This window comes from Festucalex cinctus, chromosome 8 (genome assembly GCF_051991245.1).
Source record: "Festucalex cinctus isolate MCC-2025b chromosome 8, RoL_Fcin_1.0, whole genome shotgun sequence".
Classification (NCBI taxonomy): Eukaryota; Metazoa; Chordata; class Actinopteri; order Syngnathiformes; family Syngnathidae; genus Festucalex; species Festucalex cinctus.
The window spans coordinates 17887097-17909255 of record NC_135418.1 but is presented as its reverse complement, the minus strand read 5'-3'; the positions used below and the strand labels follow the sequence as shown (position 1 = coordinate 17909255).

Sequence of the window (22159 nt, the reverse complement as noted above, 5' to 3'; positions counted from 1 at the left end):
AAAATTGATTGTTCCTTGTTTTTGTTTTTTGTTTTTTCCAGGCCCGTGGGGTCAACCTGTCATGCGTGCGGAGTTGCGTCGTGATTGCAGAGGAGCGCCCTCGCCTGGCCCTCACGCATTCCTTCTCCAAGCTGTTTAAAGATCTGGGATTGTCAACCAGAGCTGTCAGCACTGCGTTTGGCTCCAGAGTGAACTTGGCTGTTTGTCTGCAGGTGGGTCAAGGTTCACCTGGGGTCAAAAGATGCGCCATGAACAACAATCATTGTGTAACTTTTGTAACAGTGTCTATAATGCGTGTGTTTGTGATAGGGTACCACTGGTCCTGATCCCTGCACAGTGTATGTGGACATGAAGTCCCTCCGCCATGACAGGTAACATCAGCAGTGACATCCAAGGCTTTTTACACACATTTCTTTTCACTGTTGTAAAAAAGTCAAATTTAATCTTAGTTAATTTGTCTTTCATCCATTTATTTTTTTGTTCAGTGATGTTCTTAACATTGAAGTTTGAGCTGAAAACGCTTTTGTTGATTTGTTTTTTAAACACTAAATCACCTACCCCAGCAACATGTGTACAGTGTTCCCTCGTTTTCCGCTGGGGTTAGGTACTAAATAAGGGAAATCCGCAAAGTAGTTAGCTTTATGTTTTACATTTGTTATAAATGTTTTAGGCTCTAAAAAAAAACTTCACCACACAGTTTATAAACTTCTATCATTGAGGAATTTACATTTTCTCACATTTCTCTCTTATTTAACTCATTCACTCTCAGCCATTTTCACAGAAGTAGTCCCCTTCACTCCGGGCCGTTTTACTGGATTTTGACTCATTTTGCAAGGCCCACAGAATATTGTGTTCTATTGCTAAAAAACATATACCAAAAGAAAGATTAAAGTCTCTTCTTTCATCAGGATAAAAAGTATAGTCTGTCTGATTCTGTTTTGCAGCAATTAGCATTTGAATAGAGCTAAGTTTCATCATTATTCACAAATCTAGAAATTTAGAATTTTGACTAATTGAGCTTTTTTTTCCCAACATGGCCGTGGTTGAGCTCCTTTGCTCTGCTGCCACCTGCTGGCCGTTTGAGTAATAACTAGCATTTCTTCAACCGTTCTTTGCAGTTGAGAGGCTGCATCAAAGCCTTCTGTATGCTCTAGCATAAAAAAACAAACAAAAAAAACCGTATAAATATGTCTTTGGGACACTTAAAACATTTAAAATAGAACATATTTATACGTTTTTGAGAGCAAATGAGTTATCAAAGTTCAAACCTTCATAAAATGTATAAAATAGCTACATTCATGTAAAAAAAAAATACAAACGTGTTCAAAATCGCACAAAACGAAATCCGCATTACAGCGAGCCCATGAAAAGTGAACTGCGTTATAGCGAGGGAACACTGTAATACGTAACAATAATATGATTGTAAATGTCATCTTTATTGTCAATGCAATTTCAGAGTGAGGCTGGTGGAGAGAGGAGCACCTCAAAGTCTTCCCTTGATGGAGTCTGGAAAGGTGAGTTATTGTTTGCTTCAGTGTTTCACAGACTTTATTGAGGAAATCTCACAGAACACCACAAGTATGTCGTGGAATAAGAAGGATCTCACTTGCTCAGGAAATCTGGGCAAGTTTAGTTGAATATCCGTCATCTGTTCTGTGAATGGTATAAAATAATATAGCAAAACTCTAGTGGGAGCCCTGTAGAAAAATCCTTCCTTCTGCTTCAAAATGATCCAAAATGGGTTTTTTTTCTTCCTCCAGATATTGCCAGGCGTCCGAGTCATAATCGTGAATCCGGAGACCAGAGGGCCGCTTGGTGACTCTCATCTCGGAGAAGTAGCCTCAACTTTTCAGTTTTTGGCATCATCGCACCTCGTTGGATTGGTGACCAATCACGAGCTTCCTTCTCGTAGATCTGGGTGAATAGCCCTCACAATGCCAGCGGCTATTACACCATCTATGGAGAGGAAAGCCTCCAGGCCGACCATTTCAACACCAAGCTCAGCTTCGGAGACCCGCAGACTTTATGGGCCAGAACCGGATACTTGGGCTTTGTTAAGAGGACAGAGCTTCTGGATGCCAGTGGCGGTAAAATCAACACTCACACAATGTATTGAATATCATAAACACATATAATACAACCAAATGGTTTGTATGCGCATTTGCATGGTCAGATCGGCATGACGCTCTTTTTGTGGTGGGCTCACTGGACGAGACCTTGGAGCTTCGAGGACTTCGCTACCACCCTATTGATATTGAGACGTCAGTGTCTCGTGCCCATCGCAGTATCGCTGAGAGGTGAGAAGGCCCCTGATGTACACTATCCACCTTTCTCCCCTCATTTTAACACTCCAAGCACCGACTACACTGCACAAGTGCTTATTGTAGACATTATGCAATACTGTGGTGCCTTGGGATGTGAGTGACCCGACTTTCAAGTCTTACCAGAAACGAGCCGTCAGTATGCAAGCCTTTTTGCTCTGACTTGCTTGCAAAAATTTGAGATGAACTCAATTCAGCTGTCTTTACAAGAGGTAGCAGTTTGGCAGATAACAATTATTAAAAAAATTAAATTAAATTAAAAAGAGGCGTAAGCAAAATGAATGACATATTGTGTAAACCAGTGGTTCTCAATTTTTTTTCAATGATGTGGAAAAAAAAATTCATAATATTTTATGTGAATTTTTTTTTTTGCAGCCATAGAATCTGTGTGGTTTTGTCATGCTTAAAATAATGGAAAACTGAACACAAATAGTGCATTAACACTACACAAATGTAGACAGACAAAACAATACTCACAGGAATATACTTTTTATCTTCTGCAAAATGAATAATTAACGGAAGCGTATTGCATTCACTTGAAAAAAATTAATTAAAAATAAACTGTTTTTCTGACTTTTTTGGGGGAGCTTTGTTTTTTTTTTTAGTATTTTATTCTATTTTTTTTTTTATATTCTTTTGTTTGTTTTACTGAATATTTTTTCTGTCATTAAAAAAAAATTCCAAAAAACAGGGAAAAACTATTCAGAAAAACAGGATTTTTTTATTTTTTTTATTTTTTTTTTAACCTCTTGAAATCCAAGTGACTTGTTGCAGGCTATCGGCTGTCCAGCCATTTATACAGTTTAGTGGTCTGCAACAAGTCACTTGGAGTTCAGAGAAAAAAATAAAAAAATAATCCGAAAAACAGAAGTTGGTGCTCTGTTTATTGGAATATTTTTTCCCTGTTTTTATTAATAATGTTTTTCCCTGTTTTTCTGATTTTATTTATTAATTTTTTTCAGTTTTTCTGAGTAGTCTGTATGATTTCTATTGAGCATTTTCCCCATAATGCTACAGGGTGCATGCACAAGTCAATATTTTTTTCAAGTTTTTAACATTTAATATTTAGCCTATAAGTACGTTTGAAGGTACGTATTTGCAAGTTACGTTCGAACATATTTCCAATTATGTTAACTCATTTAGTGCCATTGACGGCTTTAGACGTAAAAAAAAAATAATTTTAACTGGGCTGGCGAATGTGTTAATCATACATGTTTTTGGTTTCTCGTGCTTGACAAAGTCATCTTTATTTATAAGATTATGTGTTGGAAATATTTTGAGCATGTTATGAGCAAAACGTGAGAGGATTGCAGGAAATAAAGCAGCACAATCTTGTCGACAGTGCCGTGTTTACGTGGACCAACCTTCTGGTGGTGGTGTCGGAGCTGTGCGGCTCGGAGCAGGACGCGCTGGACCTGGTGCCTCTGATAACAAACGTGGTCCTGGAGGAGCACCACCTGATTGTGGGCGTGGTTGTCATCGTGGACCCCGGGGTCATCCCCATCAACTCCAGGGGGGAGAAGCAACGCATGCACCTTCGGGACTCGTTCCTGGCAGACCAGCTGGATCCCATCTACGTTGCTTACAATATGTGAGCGGCCGTTGCCATCATCAGGGCCTGGTTGGTATGTCCCCGTCACAGAACCCCCCCCGTGTGACACCCCACTGCATGTCTGTGACTGACTGGACCAGTCATGTTTGGATATTCACTGTGTTTTATTGATCGATTTGTGCAAATCATTCCGGAACAGTAATACCGAGCTGCCAGGAGTGTTTGATGACAAAAAGTACTTTTTGGTGGAAAGGGCCGATCACATTAGACCACTTTTGGAATTCCATATTATTGCCTTTAAAAAAAAATTGAATAATTACCACAAACCTCTTGAAACACGTTCCTCTTCGTGGTGACACTGATTCAAAGAGCTACTAATCAACTTGAATTTTTTCTTTTTTTTACATCTTTCAAACACATGCACACATGCATGTGCTGAGCCGTTTTTGTTTTGTTTTTGTTTTTAAAGCTGGTCTTTCACTGCGATTGAGCTGCTTGTCTGTTCGTTATTTAATTAGATATGTCCTCAGATATTGAAGCCAAATGTTTTCACAGCTTTCCTGCCCTAATATACGTCCTATATTTCCTGCCTTATAGACTTTCAGCCATACATTCCTCTTGTTCATTTTAAGAAAACTATTTTTAATGGCTGTTTATTCTCCTTTTGGCTTTTATTGGCAATCCCAACAGACAGCCAAAGGATTCAAATAGGAGGCCTGTCGTGCACTTGAAAGCCTCTTTGTATTTTCGATACTGTTACTGTAGAGATATTTTTAAGTGTATAAATGTAAAAAAAAATGGTTGACAAGATGTTAGCAGAAAGAAAGACTGTAAATAAGAGTGAGCCAATATGATGGTACTTGCAATATTAGTCATGTGACAGAGGGTCAAAATAAATACCTGTAAATCATCAATAGACACGATACATATAACGTTGCACTTTCTTCAAAAAAACAACAACATCTATTTTATTACAACAATAAGGCATTATAAGTAACATTTCAGGAACATTATCTGGCATGAGAGGCTCCCGAGTTCACTAGCAGGGCTGTTTCTGTTTTAGGTCATATAAATATTGTAAATGAGCAACTCTAAGAACGCGCCTTTCTATTTTCCCAGCACTGAAAGCGCTTTACGCCGTCGCCTCGTTTAGCCAATCAGATGCTGTCGACGAGCGAGGTAACAAACCAACTCGTGCACATGCTGATCAGGAACAATTTGAGAGTTTGTGGCGACGGGAGAAACAATCCATTTGACTGTTTACAGGCTGCCAGGTTATTTTGTTACATTTCAAAATAAAGTGCACCAGATTCATGATGTATGTTATATTGATACAGTCTAGATTTAACATCCTTTCTCCTCCACTTTAAGGTCATTTGAATGTGTCGTCTTTGTGGAATTTTGTGAAGGTTTATTTGCCATTCTGTCAGCCAGTCATGTATTTGGATTCTTCACTATCAAATATCTGAATTGACTAAAATCCATGTAACTGCAGGGGATAAAAATGATTTACATTAAGAGAGAGGCATGTGTAAATGACCAATTGTGTGCTTTTCTTGTGCTCTTTGCCATCATTTCTAGCGACTTTGTATTGGACAATAGTATCTTGGTGATGACCTTTTACTTTTTACATGTAGATAATGTTCTTAGACGTTGTCGCATTACAACCTGACTCACACAATGTTGGAAATATCACTGCAAGATATACCCTTGGAAATTCAGCGCTTTGCACTGTCATTACATACTGTACTGTAAATCATCTGAAGATGTGTTTTTATCCCCATTTCATGTTTCCTTGAATGCAAAACGAAGTTTCCGCTTTCACCCTGATGGAGGAAATACACGTTCTTCTTCGTTCTTTTTTGCTTTCACCATACTTTTGCAGCAGAATGTTTGCATGGCTCAAACATAATGTGAGGTGCATCTCATCTTGAGGCAGAAGTGAGGACGAAATATATAAATATATATAAATAGTATTGCTATATAGATATGTATATATTCAGGGAAAAACTCAGCTAACACAGGGATGGACCAGGTGGTCCCTTGGTGCAAATCATGAAATATATTTAAAGTCAACCTAATGAACAAAGAGGAGCAGCTACTGTCCATCTACATTCTACCTGCATTGCTAAGAAATCTCCATGTCTTATTTTGGTGTCCTGCTCTTCTTTGTCAATTCTTACACACTATGCAAACCTGATGACGGTGCAGTTTTGTTCAAAACGCGCACGGTCCGGTCAACAATGCTCATACATTTTTAATTACCATCAAGTCACTGATCACGTTTAAAAATTACTTAAGGCGATGTTACACTCTCTTGAGTTGTTTTGTTGATATTGTGTATGCACCCTCAGCATGTTGTATAAATATTAAGTATTGATTAATAACTGGTCTGTGAAGGTGTGATTACACTAAAGGAGGCAGTTCAGTTCAACTCAATGTAGTCCGGAAATCCAGGTGGTACACCCCTTGTTTGTTCTCACTTATTTTATAATTTGCTCAGTTGTACTTCGTTTTATACTGTAAAAGTAAAACAACAAAATAAAAACGTTTAATCATCTGTGGTGAGCCTGTGCAATGGTTTGTCGTTCATTTGGGTATGTGTTGGGATTACATAGTTTTCATGACAAAAATCTCACTGCACATCACGGGAAAAAAAAAAAAGTCACATGCAGTATGAAAAAATGTTTCAAGAACACAAAGCTATTACGCTGTTGTATGGACGGCAACGCGTTAATTGTAACGTATGCCATTTAGTGGAAGAGCATTTATAAACAGATCATTTGTAGTCGAGTCATCTTTATTTTTATAGCGTTTTCAAACAGTACAAAGATTTCGGTACTAATTGAGTCAAATAGGATCATTTCCAGAAGCACGCCACAAGATCTCAGAAGGTAAAATATTGCAAATCCGTGGTTTTACCTGTTAACACATTCATTGCCAGACCAGCAAAAAATGCATCATTTGCATCGTCTTTTTCCGTCAATGGCAGTGAATGAGTTAAGTATTGTAGTATTGTATAGATATATCTTTGTGAATTTATTTTGTATGTTTGTATGCGGTTAGTTTTCTAATTTAAAATGAGTGTGCAAGGTTAATATAGCTAAACTATAAATTAACAAAATAAAACTAAAATTGGGGAAAAAATGTTAACGAAATAAAAAAAAAAATTTAAACGAAATCTTGAGTTTATAAATTACATCATAAATTTAATTTGTTTTCACTTGTCAATATCATACAACAACTTTTGGGGTTCATTTTAAATGTATTTATTTTGATATTGCTGTACATAATGCAGAAGACAGAAGGGAAGGCAAGCAACTTTACTCTTATAGCGCATTTTATGCAAAAGGTACAAAAGGACTCTTAATTTACTCATAGCGCATTTTTGTACAAAAGGACTCTTAAAACACATTTAAAGGCAACAATACAAGAGGTACAAAGGACTCTTAAAACACATTTAATTAAAGGCAACATGAAGGCAAAAAAATTGAGCACATTTCAAAGCAAAAAAGACATTTAAATGCAAAGTAAATGAAAGGTAGTTTACTAAACTTAGTAAAGGAATGTACAACAGCAAACAGTCGGCGAATTGACCTTTTTACTTTTATCTTGCACTTGACACTCCATATATTTAAAAATAATAATAATAAAATAAAACCAATAAAAACCTAAACTAAATTTAGCCTTTTTGAAAAATAAAAAAAACAATAAAACTAGCAAACCTGCACTAAAAGCGAATTAAAAATAAGGGAATTTAAAAAAAAAAATCAAAACATTAAACTAAATAAAAGCTACAACAAAAACTATAATTTGGGTATTTGGAATAATGACATATGTAGTGACTGCGTTAATCCAGAGGGGCGCTATTGTAACGGAATGGATGTGAGCTGCCGTTCAACCCCAAGGAACAAGAAAAGGAGGCGGGCGGAGGGAGGGGTGACGTGCAACATGCTCTGTGACGTACTTTGTCACAGAGACTCTGCCGTTGTAGGCCTAAATTTATGACGTCAGTTATTTATTTTTTTTCTGTCGGTCACTATTGATCTTAGATATTTGTGAAGATTTTTTTGGGGGCTGGATACAAGCCTACTGTATCCGGCAACTCCGGTTGTATTTACACATTTGAGTTCAAAAGGTTTTTACGCAAACCTGCGGAGTAACTTTCCTCAGTATTTATTGTGTGAAAGTCTAAATACAGTACGTATTCTCCGAAGCCCACGCCGTGATCGGGAGCTGTTCGGCGGCCTTTAAAAGGTAAGTTCGTCCCGGCTGTTACGTTCGTTCGCCGTCCGCTCCGCCGTGGTCGTAATGGCGGCTGTTGCTTCGTTTAACTCCTCTGCGCCTCACGAATAAGGTAAGGTGGAGTTGGCTGGCTTAATGGCTCCCCCGTGTCGCTGACGTCTCTTGACGCGGCCAACCGAATGCCAGTGACAGAGTTGCACACATTCGCTCACCAGAGACTTCACACAAGTTCGTCCGTCCTGTGAAACACAGTGGCGGGACTTTCCTCACGCGTTCCTCGCTAAACTGTTGATTTGAGCGCTTCTAAGATCAACATCCGCTTTTTTGGGGGGGGGGGTTGTTTTTGCAACGAACGTTAAGTGAGACAAACTCGACGCCCTCGCAAAACATTCAAACACATGTCTGCTAGCGTTTTCTTTCAGTTGGAGTCTTCCACTTGTTTTTTTTTTTTTAAATGTTGGACACACCAACTTGCATTACGGCTAAGGGGTCCGTTTAAGTACGTCACAGAGTGCTGCAGGGCCTACTGCCGATGCAATCGTTCGGAGTTGAACATTCAAAAGTGGCTAACGAGGAGAGGAAATCACGCCACGATTAATAGTTCAGCAAAACCCGATTCGAAAAACTAACGATATATTCAGTAACTTTTTTTTTTTTTTAGTGGCTGGAAAATTGTGTGCTGTTTGTTGCAGAACAGCATATTGTTACAAATAGTTTTTCACACCAAGAGTAATTCGCCCCAAAAGACGAATAAACTCCCATATCATCCATCCGTCCATCTTCTTTATTCAAATTTGCTTATAATTTGCAATTAAATAATACATTGTAGTGCTTTGAAGTCGACTGTTGAGAATGAATTTCTGTACAAAGGTCAGGCCCCCCTTAACCTTTCCAGTCATTTTCCCAATTACTGTAATTTATTATCCTTATTCGTCTCCATCAAGGGGGGAACTCAACTTCAGCGATACTTGCCTTAAAAGTTGTATGAAATTTTCATGGAAAAGCTCATTATCATTCTGATTAATAGTCTGACCCAACATGACTTTTACACCCCAACTTTTGTTAAATTAATACCTCTTAAATTTAATTATTACAGTGAGGATTAGTGGATGCATTGAAGCTGTTCTTTTTTTTTTTTTTTTTTAATCAATTGTACATAGGTTGTGTCCTAATATACCATAATGTCTAACCTTTTTTTTTTTTTTTCAGTTTCTTTCTTATATTTGAAATGATCCAACCCAATATTAGTTATGATTTTAGTGGAAAAATATGGCCCACACTTTTGAAGCAGCATCCAATCTGTATGTCTTTTGCTTGTTTGCAACTTTTCATTCTTATGAAATGGCTTGCTTCTTCCTCATTTCACTTTGTTTGCTGTTGTGGTTTGATGGCTGTACTCTCAGAGATGCTAACTACATTAGTAACGATAATTCAACTTTGGAACACCCACTAAAAGTCTGCAATGTTATCATTCTTTTTTGGTAAACAGCTGTTTTGAACAAAGCGTCATGGTAATCAATTGGATTTTGAAGACAAAGCTTGTGTGTTTTTTTGTTGTTGTTTTTTTGTAGATGTCACTTGGTGGTTCTCCTGTGACCCTCGTCCAGCTGCCAGGGGGCCAGCTGCAGGTTCAAGGAGTCATCCAGTCTCCACAGTCGTCGGTCATTCAGGCGCCACAGACGCATACTTCACAGGTCAGGTACCGTGGGTGCTTTCAAGTAGTGCTGTGCCATATGGATGAAGTTTATATCCCTATAAAGCTTATTTTATCTCTATATTATTTTTCCTTCATATTAAATTAATGGCAAGTCTTTCTTATCGTTTCTCAAATTATTTATAAAACAAATGCATATAGAGCACAAAAATATATAAAATATGGATGTAGATGGAAAAAAAATACCAAATTACCAAAATGTCTGGCTGTACTCACTATTTTTTATTTTTTTAAACAAATTAAACAAATGATAACAATAACACATTTAACCAGTAAAAGTGCAAATAAATGAACTGTTGCCAGGTTTAATTTTAGGAACACATGTTTGTTTATCAGTTCTGACAAAATGAAAATTCTTAAAGCCATTAGCTTTTTATTTATTTATTTATTATTATTATTTTATTTATTTTTTATTAAATACATTTTGTTGATGTGTTTCACACTTTGAGACAGAAAAATGCACAGTCTTTATATGTAACTTCACTGTTTAAAGACTTTATTTTGTTCCTTTTCATCACTTCGTGGTTTTGATATACAGTACTGTAATGTCGGTTCTTTGTTGTAATTTGGCGCTATGTAACAATTCTTTCTTTTGTCTTTTGTTTTAAGGTAAGTTTATTTGTATAGCACATTTCATACACGGCAACTCCATTAACTGTAAAACACGCACACACAATATATATATTTTTTCTATAAATCACAAACATAACATTTATTAACCCACTGTCACAGGATCACGGCACTTTTCCAACGTGTTGCTTTTTTGCTTTTGATGCAGCATCTTGTTTAGAGCAGTAAACACCTGACCTCTGCTGGTCAGAGTTGAACATTGCACCCTATTCCACAAATTCTTTTTTCCGCTCTTTCAATTTTACTTTTCTTTTTTACAATTTTACGTTTGTTGTGATGTTGAATGAAAATTGTTTGAATATTTTTTTTCATGTTTATCTTTATTTTTTATTTACAGTACTTCATATGTTAATAAAATGTTTTAGTACTCTAGTTTTTTTTTTTTTTTTTTTTTTTTTTTTTTTTTTTTTTTTTTTTACTTTCAGTGCAGATGCTTTGAAACTAATCGGTTTGGTGCTAAAACAAAAAAAGGGTTATATCGTATTATGGATGTTTTTTTGTATTGCGCTATGATTTATATCATCGCATACTTTCAACCAGACCATCAGTCGAGTTGTGAATTTTCATGCTGACAACTTGGCCACCCTTTTCTGGTCCAGGGTTCAGATAGTGAGGATTCTCAGGATTCGTCAGAAAGTGGAACCACCCCACAAAAGACCAGAGAGCTCCTGGCCAGGCGACCATCATACAGGTGAGAAGACCAAAAGCTCCCACGCAGTACACGATTGGCTTGCGGTTAAGAACAGCTCCGTGCTCTGATGCGTCCTTTCTTCATTACGCGTTAGAAAAATCCTAAATGACCTTTCATCTGAGGGCGTCCCGCACAGCGAGGGGAAGGACAGCTCGACAACCACAGGCGTGACGGGCGTGACCATACCCGCACCCATCTATCAGACTACCACCGGCCAGTATAGTATGCAACTCAAAACCACTCGACTGCGGCCAAGTTTTTTCCTGATTTTTGACGCAAATGTTTTGCGGTCTTTCTAGTTACCGTGACTCCTAATGGAACCATCCAGCTGACAAATCCAGGACCTGACGGCGTTCAGGAACTTCAGGTCGCCATGGCCAACCCGACTGGAGGCCAGCAGGGTACAACAATCCTCCAGTATGCTCAGACTCCTGACGGCCAGCAGATCTTGGTACCAAGTAACCAGGTGGTTGTACAGGGTGAGTGATGAGTTCAGTCAAAAGCAGGTGCTGCATAAAATAAAATGGCAGCCTCCTCCCATTTGTCTTCTTAAAAAGGCAATATTAATCTGAATACCGTGAATACCAAGTCCAATATATTATTGCGAATATTGTGAGCAGTCGTTGTGACCTCTGTTCTTAAGCCATCTCACAGTCATGTTGCTATATTTCTAAGATGCAGGGGGCGAAGTACAAACGTACCAAATCCGTTCAACACCGTCATCGGGCTCCCTGCCGCATGCCTTAGTGATGGCTTCGTCCCTGGGATTGCCTCAGAGCAAAAGTGAGGATCCAACCATGAAGAGGGAAATTCGACTTGCGAAAAACAGGTAGATGATCGCGCGCATTAAGCAAAATGGCGACACATACGTACATCTGGTAACTGCTTTTTTTCAAAAGATCTTTTGACTTGGACTCACTATTTTCTGGTTCTTCCCCCTCGTCACAGGGAAGCAGCCCGGGAGTGTCGGCGGAAGAAAAAGGAATACGTCAAATGCCTTGAGAATCGAGTGGCAGTGCTCGAGAACCAAAACAAAACCCTGATTGAGGAACTGAAAAGCTTAAAGGAACTTTATTGTGTGAAAACCGGATAAACTGTGCCAAAAGCGGAGACTGCGCGTCAGCGGGGAACAACTCTCAGCTTTTTGGACGTGGGCGTGATTCTGAGAACGCTTCAGGTTGACATCCACAAATCTTTTTACGCCGCTCGATGTAACAATGATATATACATATATCTAAACAAAAAAAGAATTTGGACTTTTTCCAGCTATTTTTTTTTTTATTTACTAATGCTATAACATTTATAGTTGTGTATATTTTTAAACTGGGAGGTTTGAAATGATGAGCTTTTGCTTTTTGACTCAATTTCTAAAAAGTTTTTCAATTTCTAAATATTCTTCTGTTTAAAAAAACATAAATGCTCTTTTGGTGATTTTTTTCGATCTACCGGCAGCATTTACAGAACTGACTGTATTAGTTCTATGTGAACAATGTATGCTACACAGAAATTATTCCCAATAAGGAAATGTTACAGTTTTCATTCCTTATTTGTGTACAATGGGATATAAAGGGTAACTGAAATATTGTGTGATCATTCATTGGCCGTTACTGTCGTAGACAATCTGGACAAAAAAAAATTGCACAGTGTTAGTGTAATATTTTATTCCATTGTGGAGGGGTGGGGCTGTGGAACAGTATATGAAATGTTGCTGATTATGTAAGTAAATAATATATATTTTCACTTTTTTGCTAACTTTTTTGGCATCAAATAGATAGGAAAAGGTTGACTATCGGGTCATTTTTATAAAGTCCTCTGAAAATGTGTATATATATATAAAAAAAAAAAATAAAAAAAATAGGTATTTTTTAATAAACTTATTTGGACTTTTTCTAATTGCGTAGTGGTTACGCGTCGGATCAAATGCACATCAGTATGTTCGATTACACTTGCAGGGGTGAAATAATTTCACTTGATGGAATAACCCATAACGTGGGGTCGTATCAGTGGGGTCACTGGCGCCTCGAAGTGTTTGAGGTGAAGCTGAGAAAAGCCAGCCGACTCGAGATCTTTCCATGTCGCTCTTGTAAGCGTGCATCCATCTCCGATGTAGAACCACAAAGGCTCGAGTGTGTGTTGGAAAAAGAACGTCCAGGTTGAGGGCTTTGACGCCACGTGTTCCATAAAGTAGAAGGCTCCGCCCTGGAAGATAAACACAGTATTAATGTTGATACTTTAGATTGTAATTTGAATCAATGTTGCTCAGGCCTTTGTGTGTGGAGGTTGTGCGCTTGCGTGGTTCTTCTTCCGGCTTTCAAAACAAACCATATTACGTAGTTTATTTGCCAGTGGGTTTGATTGAGATCATTTGTGTCAGCTGGAGCAGACACTTTAGAATATGTATGTGGAAAGCAGTCAGAAATGTATGTTTTTGTTCATTTTGGTAATTGGGTCACATGTTGATGGCAGCAGTAATGACTTTAACTTTTTTGTTTGTTTTTTGTATGCAGCCTGTCACACAGCTTACTTGACTCATCCAAGCTTGGACTATTCAATGTCAAGATGGTGGAAACTGAAATTATTTTCTGTAATAAAAACAAAACAAAAATCTCTGATGTGCTGGGCACAGGGGTGTGGTTATTTGTATGGTTATATTCATTTTCATATTGTGTTATTGTGAGTTGCTTATACTTTGTCCGGTTTCAGCCCTGTGGTAAAAAATTGCTCACCAGTGATGCGACATTATTTTCTAGAAATTATCATTTCATAATGGAAACACCTGCTGAGGTTTATTTTTAAAAATGAGCAAGTTTATTTCAGAACTATTAGCCCTAATCAATAGTCAAGAAGTACTCGGTATTCGAAACAATTCTCACGATTCATTGTATAGACCCTTCCAGTGTGACGTCACGTGGAGGGCAAGGCGTCAATTAATCTGTTAGCATTTAGCAAGCTAAGATAGCTTGAAAACTTCGATAAACAACAAGACCAGTATAACCAGACACCAACGATTTAATGAATGACAATTTACACCATGAAAGTAGTGATGGACGTACTGTTTCAAGCAAAACAGCATACCTTAAGCCTTGCTTCCACTTTGCCTTCCAACAAACTCCTTTTTGTAGCTAGCGGCTCCAAACGGCTGGTTTCAATGAGTCGTAGTAATGTAGTGTAGTGTCCTACTCGGGACGTTTTTTTTTTTTTGTTACACTTGACATATTTCCCACCTTTTAATGAAAACGCTCGCTGAAAGTCAAGCTGTGTACATTCATTTGTTATGGGGTGTTTGCCCTCCGTGAGACGCAAGTGAAGCTAAGCAGTGACGTCAGCTGGAAGGGTCTATACCAGGCATGTCAAACTCAGTTTGGCTCTGGGGCCGGATCCAGACTTTCTGTTCTCAGGTGGGCCGGATCAGTAAAAATGTCAACTCCAACTATTTAGTTTTGTTTTTCAGTACTATGCTTTATCATTCAGCCTACATTTGTAGCCTACCCTACATATTATAATCACAGATGACAATGGATCTTTTCTAAGCACAACACATTTATTCACAAACAATGGAGAAAAAAATGATTTTCATGTTTGGCATTGAATGTGTTAACTGGTTTATTTTAACAGTTGAGTGAATGCAGTTTTACACTTGAACCAACTCCCCACACTAAACAAACTCATGTGGGAGCTATGAAAAAAAATGTTTTGCCTTAATTGTCATACTGCTTTGAAATAATAATAAATAAAAATATATAATAATAAATAAAAAATACAAAATAAAAGTTTTAGCAGTGCATGGGCAATAAGATTAGACCACATCAGCTCAAACTACTAGGCTGGGCCTACTGAAGCTGAGAATATACTGCATAATATTAATTGTCTTTAATATGAAACCAGATTAATCTTATTTTTAATGATCTGTATTCATGAGTGCAAACAAATATCGTGTCATCACACTTTTTTCTCTCTCTCACTGCACTCCTGCAGTCTACTTGCTGCTGCTGGCTCCGTATTGAAATATGTAATATGTAATATTAAACTCTTTGAACACTGCAACTTGCTGATTACAAACCAAGCACACTGGTTTTGCATTCACTTCTGTGAATAAATAATTCTCAGTCCATTTTTCCTGGAAAACCCTGCACTCCGTGTCCACTTTTCTTTTTTTTGACAGTGCCATTTTGGGAAGGGTGTGTTGACCGATAACTTTAGTAGTAGTGGTGAATGGTGAAGCAAGCTTACCGGTTTATTTCTAGTTGGACACATCACGTTGCGAATGTTTATTTCCTGGTACTAACTCGTGTCAGTGCTGCATGCTGGACGTGAGCTCTTTTACTGCCCTCTAGCGGCCGGAGCGTGCATTTGGTTTGTATTTATTTAAAAAAATCATAACTTTTGATAGAAATGAGCTATTGACTCGCTTTTTTTTTTTGATACACTCAGAAATTTATGACGGGCCGGATAAAATCATCCAACGGGCCGGGTCCGGCCCGCGGGCCGTATGTTTGACATGCCTGGTCTATACTATACTTGCATAATGATGGGCCGTGTTTATCATATTTTATACAGATGTTTTGCAAAGATTTACCAACTATATTGGCTAACTAAATTAGCGACTATAGCATTAAAATGGCAAAATTACCGCATACATACATATATCGCTGGGGGGAAAATTAGAGACTGTTCAAAAGTTTGTAAAATTAGAATCTGAGTTTGTTATGTTAAATCTTCATGTGGTCTCCCCCCAAAATCCATTTATCTATCTGAGGGTGTGCACGCTTGTGTAAACATCTTAATTTATTTTGACTTACCCACTGGATAGGTTTTTCACTTTTTTTTTTTTTACACATTATGAACGCTTATGATTTTATGTTGTAGAATAGATCTTGTAGAAACATAAAACTGTATTAAAGTCAATATTTTATGTGTGCTTTATACACTCACAGTCTTCAGCACACGGCGAACCTCCTGAAGAACCAACTTCACGTCCCTGACAGAACACAACACCAACGTGCACACCACCACGTCCACAGACTCGTCGTCCAGCTCCTCCATGTCCTCTGCAGAGGCAACCAGGAATGCCTCATAAGTCAGGTGCTTGTTGGCGTCCATGCTCCTCTTCAAGTAAGTCTCGAAGTGCGGGTTGGGATCCGCGCACAGCAGCGTGCATCCATACGGGTAGAACTGGAAGTTTGCCCCGCTGCCACAGCCGATCTCAAGCAGGCGGAGCGAACCGTCGCTGTTGGCAAAGCCGCACACGTTCCGGAAGAGTTCTTTTTTCACGCGGTGCATTTTGTCGTTATACGAAAACGTAATGTTGTAGGCGAGCAGTGCAAAGAGACGTTTGTAGGCGTCGCGTAAACCGAGCCCCACCGCGAGACGCAAAGGCAAACTCAACAACAAGCAAAGGAGCCTGCATGCTTTCAAAAGATAAGAAACCATGATTATTAGGACGTAACAATCATCGTCAGACTTGTGAAGACGCGAAAAAACAACAACACGCGCCTTGAGGAGATTACATATGAGCTAATCGCCTATTTTGATGCGCTTCAAATCTCCGACCACAAGGGGGCACCATTGCATCACTTAACACAAATAATTTAACCACAATTTTCAACTGGACTTTAGTTTTTGTTTTTTGTTTTTTTAACTGCGGCCTGGCCAGCCGCCACGCTCAAAAAACAAGTCAAGCGACTGTTAGAGCTGTGTTGGACACCTTCAAAATAAAAGCCAAACAAATAATGCATGCGCATTGGATTTAGAATAAACACTTCTGGGGGACACTACACAACCTCAGAACTCCAACAACATGTATTTCATACAGATTCTGGGTATAATAATTCTTTTTAAACAATTATGGCCTTAAAATGAGCACAGTTGTTTTGTTTTTATTAATATCCCACATCATATTCATATATAAAGATTTTCACGCTTGATTTTTTTTTTTTTTTTCACCCTTTGGGCTGGGGGAAAACATTCAACATTTGTGTAGCCTCCATTATGAATTAAATTAGCAAATACAGTATAGTTCATTGCCTTATAAAGAGCTATGTTGCGCACAGATTGTTGAGCAGGGTTTCTATAGTGCATCAAAAGATGGCCTCTCGTGTCAGGTGAGTGGGCCACAAATCTACTTTACGCCGTAGCCCATGATGTGTGGTTTGTTGAAGAAGATGAGTGGCGCTTTCATATGTCTTAGTTTGAGGTCAGAGAAGCCGGCAGCTTCCAGATGTGTCCATGTTGCCCGCGTGACCTGGCATCCATCACCGATGTAGTAGCACAGAGGCTTCAGGACGTGCTGGAAGAAATATGTCCACGTCGTCGGGTCCGCGGCAACGTGTTCGAGAAAAAAGAAGGCTCCGCCCTGTAAGAAAAATATCGGTTACTGCATGATAGCAAATATCAGTTATTTTAAATGGAATAATCTCCATTTTAATGTGGTTACTGTCAGGCTAATGTGAAAAGTGTACTAAATCATCTAAGCCAGGGGTGTCCAAACTTTTTCATTTGAGGGCCACATACAGAAAATCAGAAGGACGCAAGGGCCACATAATGTGATAAAGAGAAATTGTGTTTAGTCCTAAAAATTGTACAAATAATTTGTTTGTGCTTTTGTATATTTAGAAAAATGCTACAGTATATAAACCAATTTATTTGTAATATGGCAGTAGGGTTTTTATAGATTTTGAATTTTTCGTTTTAGTTAGTTTTTATTCGTTTTCAGGGTGGTTCTGATAGTTTTTATTAGTTTAGTTCTTAAAAAAAATGCTTACTTTTAGTTTAGTTTGTTAGTGTCAGTATTAGTATTAATTAAAAAAAAAAAGCGTGCTACTTGTGCGCAATATTGGGAGCAACGTCATCTTAAGGTGCTTTTCTATTGGCTGCTGCTAGATGATGTCACTTCTGTGTGACATACTTTTAAACGTCATTATTCCGGTTTATATCAAAATAAATCTACTAAAAATCACATTTAAAATCATCCCCAAAGGCTCATGCATTAAATTAATTACCAAAGAAAACGAAGTACATTTTTGCTATAATTATCATTCATTATAATTATTCATTCTGGTGTCTCACGATTACATGTCAATTTGAGGTTAGAGTAGCTGTTAGCATTGCTTCTATATCTTTCCCCATCATCCCTTCATGAGAATGATAATTACTGACTTAGGAGCGATCTATAACCTGTTTAGCAGTCGGTGATGTTAGTCCAACGAACTTTTTGGGAACGTATTAGAAATTGATTCTCAGTTTTGCTATCCAATCAATGTGTTTTATTGAGTAAAACACAAACGATGCAAAACCTGCTTATTCCGAGCCTCGTTGGAAGCAGTTAACACATCTGCCTCACAGGTCTGAGGTTCGAGATTTGTATCTCAGCTCTGGCCTTTGCATGCAGTTGTCCTGCTTGAGGTTTTCTCAGGGTACGCCGGTTTCTTCACACATTCTCAAAACATGCATGTCAGGTTCACAACCTAATTATCTGCAGGTATGAAAATGAGCCTGAATGCTTGATGTGCCTTGTGACTGGCCTTGCCTTTAACTCATTTGCTCCCAGACGGTTTTTTTTTTTTTTTTTTTTTTTGGGGGGGGGGGGGGGGGGGGGTATTTTGCTAGAGCATACAGAAGGCTTTGATGCCGCCTCGGAACTGAAAATGCTGAATGCTTGAAGCAATGGTAGCTATTACAAAACCGGCCAGCAGGTGGCAGCAGAGCATAAGAGATCTTTTTTTTTTTTTTTTTTTAAAGCAACAGAACACAATAATCTGTGGGCCTTGCAAAATCTGTCAAAATTTAGCAAAACAGCCGGGAGCGAAGGGGGTTGGGAGTGAATGAGTTAAAGTCAGATGGGATACAGGCTCAACCTCATCCACGACTGTGCCTTATATAGAAACTGGGTAGAAATCGACGAGAACTGTTTAGGAATTCCATAAATAAAAACCAACTGCTTGCTTGGATGAGTTTGGTGTTGAAGAACCTGAGAGAAGTAGACAGGCCCTCAGTTTTTCGGCACAATAAGTTGTTGAGCATTAAATGAGCCCCGCACGCAAGTAACTAAAGCCTGAACACACTATATAAACTCCAGGATTATAAAATATAACAGCGCCCATTATAAGTTAATGATCCTATTAGAGGAGCTGGACTTACAGGCCTCAGCACGCGACGCACCTCCCTCAGAGTTTGCGGGACATTGTCCACGGAGCAGAGCACCAGCGTGCACACCACCACGTCCACGCACGCGTCCTGGAATGAGCGCAAGTCCTCCGCAGAGGCCTCCGCGAACTTCTCATACGTGACGTGCGGGTTCTCGCGCATGTTCCTCTGCAGATACTTCTCAAAGTGCGCGTTGTGGTCCGTGCAGATCACCTTGCAACCGGCCGGGTAAAAGTGGAAATTGGAGCCGGTGCCGCAGCCGACCTCCAGGATGGTGAGCTGCTCTCCGGGTTGCTTGAACTCGGACAGGGAGGCGAACAGCTCCTTCTTCCTCTCGTGCATCTTCTTGTTGTACAGCTTGGAGAGACGATACAAGAAAAACGGAACGACGCGTTTGTAGAGTTTGTACAAGCCCGCGGCGTCCAGCACGTGCAAGGGCAGGCACAATGCTTTGACGACGAAAGTGCAAAATGTCATCAGAAAAGACATTTGGGACCAGTCAGTCGCAGTCCAATCTCTGTCGCCTGCTGTCAAAAGATTACTGCGCAGTTAAGTAAAACGTCGTCAACAATGTCGCAAAATGCCTGTGACATTTCAAAAGAAAACATGTCAACACATTAACTCCTGGTGGTGTTTTGTTTGTTTTTAAACCGTTTGGCTACGATGTGAAATGATTCCACGTATTTTATACATATGTTCTAAATTTGATCATCCTACACTATATTTACTACAATGTAAAATTGAGTAATATTACCACCGATACTAAAACCGGAAGCTAGTTCGGGAATCGATCAATTTAAAGTTGTAGTACTGTCTGAAGCCACGAGAGGGAAGAAGAGCGCAGATAAACAATGGCCATAAATTTCCAGCGAGCTCAAACCTGACTACAGTGGTGGCTGACACTGGCATCTTTTCACAAAGTATACAGAAGCAGCTGCAAGAACAACTTTAACAGTATGAAAACTTACATGCGTAAAAGATTTCCCGCAGAGGATACACAACTAGTAATCAAACACGGTGATAAATGGGACCCAGTTTTTATAGGAGTGATCCGTTCAAGTGCCATCAAGGAGTTTTGAGTTTAATCATCAGGTAGAGTGCAGTTTAAATGACAGATTCTGATCAATGACAATGTCCAAATCCTCATGATAATCAATTTCAGTCCCTTGATTTAGAAAACGCATCTTGTGCATAAAACAAAACTGTAAGGATCTTGTATATAATTCTGAGTCATCAATGAACATAATATGTTTGAATGTATATGAAGAAGTGGTAATAACTCAACACAGTAACGTCTGGGACCCCCCAACCTCAGAACTGTAGAGCTGATATGATAACAACTGGCCCACCATGCCTATACCCTTTCAATGCAAAATTGTTTATATTACTAAAATTATATGAGTTATTCATTTATGCTTGGTCTTACGCTCTTTTTTTTTTTTTTTTTTTAAATTACAAAGAATTTGGTCTAACTTTTATTTTTAATATTTTATGAAAGCCCCATTTGTAAAAAAAAAAATAAAATACAATAAAATCACCCACTTGTTTGGAATCATAACTGTCTGAACAAAACAATCTGTTAAAAATTTGGAAGTTATAATGAATTTACTGAAGGCGAACAGGTCACTCGATACAAGTAAATGGAAGAGATTGATGGGGGACTCCTTCAAGATGGCTGCTAGGCTATCCTCAAGCTGATGCTTATGAGAACATTTAAAACGAATCCATTTTTAGTTTACATGACTTTTTCTTTTTTCATCCATTTTTTATAGTGCTCATCTTCATTAAGTGAAATGGAGCCTATTCCATCAGACTTTGGGCGAGAGGTCTGTATTAAATACAAAATACATATTACAATAAAACCAGACAGCGCCACCTGGTGGGCCATCTCCGCCCCCTGTTAATGCAGAGTCTCCACTCACTGTATGGGATTTCTCCTCGCATTGATCCAGGGAGGTGCAACCTTGTAACGCCTGTGCCTGGTTATTGAACATCTAAATCAAAATCTTTTACTTCACTAGACCCGCTTTGAAGGCTGCTAAAACCACAATCCATCTTCACGTTGACCGTTTTTTTTGCTTGTTTCCAAGCTGTCCAGCGAATTAGAACTTCCATCGCCCGGCGTTGCTGCGGTCTCGTCCGTTGTTGAGACTGCAGGCATTTGCCGACACTCCCTAACAATTTGCCCAGAGTCATCAATTATGCAGGGCAGCCGCGCGCACGGCGAGCCAAGATAGCAGCAGCGGCTCGAGCATCAGCAGCAGCAGCAGCAGCAGCAGCAGCAGCAATATGGCGACAGCCGCAGTTGCTCCACGCTCTTTTCTACCGCCGCATTCCTCCGGACGCCGTGCGGATTCTTGTTAAGGCGCGGGAAAGTAAGTAAGCGAACGCGTTTTGGAGCTTTTGTGTCATGGTTTGCTCGCCTCGCGGGTCGCAGTCCTACTTTGGCCACTGACTGCATCCCAATGCGGCAGAGCGCCTCTCAGCATCCTTTCCTGGCTCCCACGGAGGGATGGCGCTGGATCACACGAAACTATTTTTTATTTATTTTTTGCACAATAATGATAAGAACGCCGCCAAGACGAACGCGCGTTTGCAGGTCATTCTTGTTTCATTTTATTATTTTTTCTGGGGGTAAAGCGAGAGTCAGCATGTTGTTTGGGGTGTTGGCCTTGCATTCGACTGGTCCACACAACATACGCAGATACAAAGTGTGATCAAACTTCTCTCACTGGCCGCAGTGACTCTCTTGTTTCCATTTCCGATGATGCCATTCCATCATTATTTGTTGTTATTATTTTTGGATGCACCTCATGACTCCATCTTCTTTGCACCATCGTCCCCCCCAAAATATGCGTCTTTAC

The 22159-nt window shown here is 39.1% G+C and overlaps 5 protein-coding genes across 13 annotated transcripts in view; 3 read left to right on the top strand and 2 right to left on the bottom strand.

Annotated features, from left to right (window-relative positions):
- The window catches only part of dip2bb (disco-interacting protein 2 homolog Bb), a 44316-nt gene extending 37883 nt beyond the window's left edge, over positions 1-6433 (top strand). For all 5 annotated transcript variants that reach the window (XM_077529026.1, XM_077529029.1, XM_077529027.1 and 2 more), the window contains 7 exons: positions 42-212; positions 310-371; positions 1457-1514; positions 1761-1835; positions 1913-2087; positions 2174-2297; positions 3664-6433. In XM_077529026.1, coding sequence (XP_077385152.1) covers positions 42-212; positions 310-371; positions 1457-1514; positions 1761-1835; positions 1913-2087; positions 2174-2297; positions 3664-3916 — 918 coding nt within the window. In that variant the 3' untranslated portion in view covers positions 3917-6433. The remainder of the gene's footprint in view (positions 1-41; positions 213-309; positions 372-1456; positions 1515-1760; positions 1836-1912; positions 2088-2173; positions 2298-3663) is intronic.
- A 1373-nt stretch (positions 6434-7806) lies between these two features.
- atf1 (activating transcription factor 1) lies at positions 7807-13762 on the top strand. Of its 4 annotated transcripts, none has more exons than XM_077529961.1 (7): positions 7807-8130; positions 9690-9812; positions 11062-11153; positions 11290-11375; positions 11453-11632; positions 11829-11982; positions 12102-13762. In XM_077529961.1, the coding sequence occupies exons 2-7, from the start codon at positions 9690-9692 to the stop codon at positions 12244-12246; spliced, it is 780 nt and encodes a 259-aa protein (XP_077386087.1). In that variant the 5' UTR covers positions 7807-8130; the 3' UTR covers positions 12247-13762. The 4 variants fall into 4 exon arrangements, with proteins under 4 accessions (XP_077386087.1, XP_077386086.1, XP_077386084.1 ...); XM_077529960.1 differs by having other exon boundaries at positions 11248-11375; positions 11835-11982; XM_077529958.1 differs by having other exon boundaries at positions 11248-11375.
- Positions 12800-16732, bottom strand: LOC144023966 (thiol S-methyltransferase TMT1B-like). Its single transcript, XM_077529962.1, has 2 exons — positions 16086-16732; positions 12800-13352 (listed from the first exon to the last, which is right to left on the bottom strand). The coding sequence occupies exons 1-2, from the start codon at positions 16581-16583 to the stop codon at positions 13119-13121; spliced, it is 732 nt and encodes a 243-aa protein (XP_077386088.1). The 5' UTR covers positions 16584-16732; the 3' UTR covers positions 12800-13118.
- A 539-nt stretch (positions 16733-17271) lies between these two features.
- Positions 17272-19826, bottom strand: LOC144023967 (thiol S-methyltransferase TMT1A-like). The gene is made up of 2 exons (XM_077529963.1): positions 19290-19826; positions 17272-17505 (listed from the first exon to the last, which is right to left on the bottom strand). The coding sequence occupies exons 1-2, from the start codon at positions 19782-19784 to the stop codon at positions 17272-17274; spliced, it is 729 nt and encodes a 242-aa protein (XP_077386089.1). The 5' UTR covers positions 19785-19826.
- Positions 19827-21228: 1402 nt separating this feature from the next.
- Positions 21229-22159, top strand: part of scn8ab (sodium channel, voltage gated, type VIII, alpha subunit b) — a 44807-nt gene continuing 43876 nt past the window's right edge. For both annotated transcript variants that reach the window (XM_077529954.1, XM_077529957.1), the window contains exon 1: positions 21229-21670. The gene's annotated coding sequence lies outside the window, so the exon portion shown is untranslated. The remainder of the gene's footprint in view (positions 21671-22159) is intronic.

Coding starts and splice junctions, on each gene's coding strand:
- atf1 (XM_077529958.1), top strand. CDS start 9,690: ATGTCACTTGGTGGTTCTCCTGTGACCCTCGTCCAGCTGCCAGGGGGC. Junction 11,376..11,452: donor GACTACCACCGGCCAGTATA/GTATGCAACTCA, acceptor CGGTCTTTCTAG/TTACCGTGACTCCTAATGGA. Junction 11,633..11,828: donor TAACCAGGTGGTTGTACAGG/GTGAGTGATGAG, acceptor TATATTTCTAAG/ATGCAGGGGGCGAAGTACAA.
- LOC144023966 (XM_077529962.1), bottom strand. CDS start 16,583: ATGGTTTCTTATCTTTTGAAAGCATGCAGGCTCCTTTGCTTGTTGTTG. Junction 13,353..16,085: donor TTCGCCGTGTGCTGAAGACT/GTGAGTGTATAA, acceptor TTTATCTTCCAG/GGCGGAGCCTTCTACTTTAT.
- LOC144023967 (XM_077529963.1), bottom strand. CDS start 19,784: ATGTCTTTTCTGATGACATTTTGCACTTTCGTCGTCAAAGCATTGTGC. Junction 17,506..19,289: donor TGCGTCGCGTGCTGAGGCCT/GTAAGTCCAGCT, acceptor TTTTTCTTACAG/GGCGGAGCCTTCTTTTTTCT.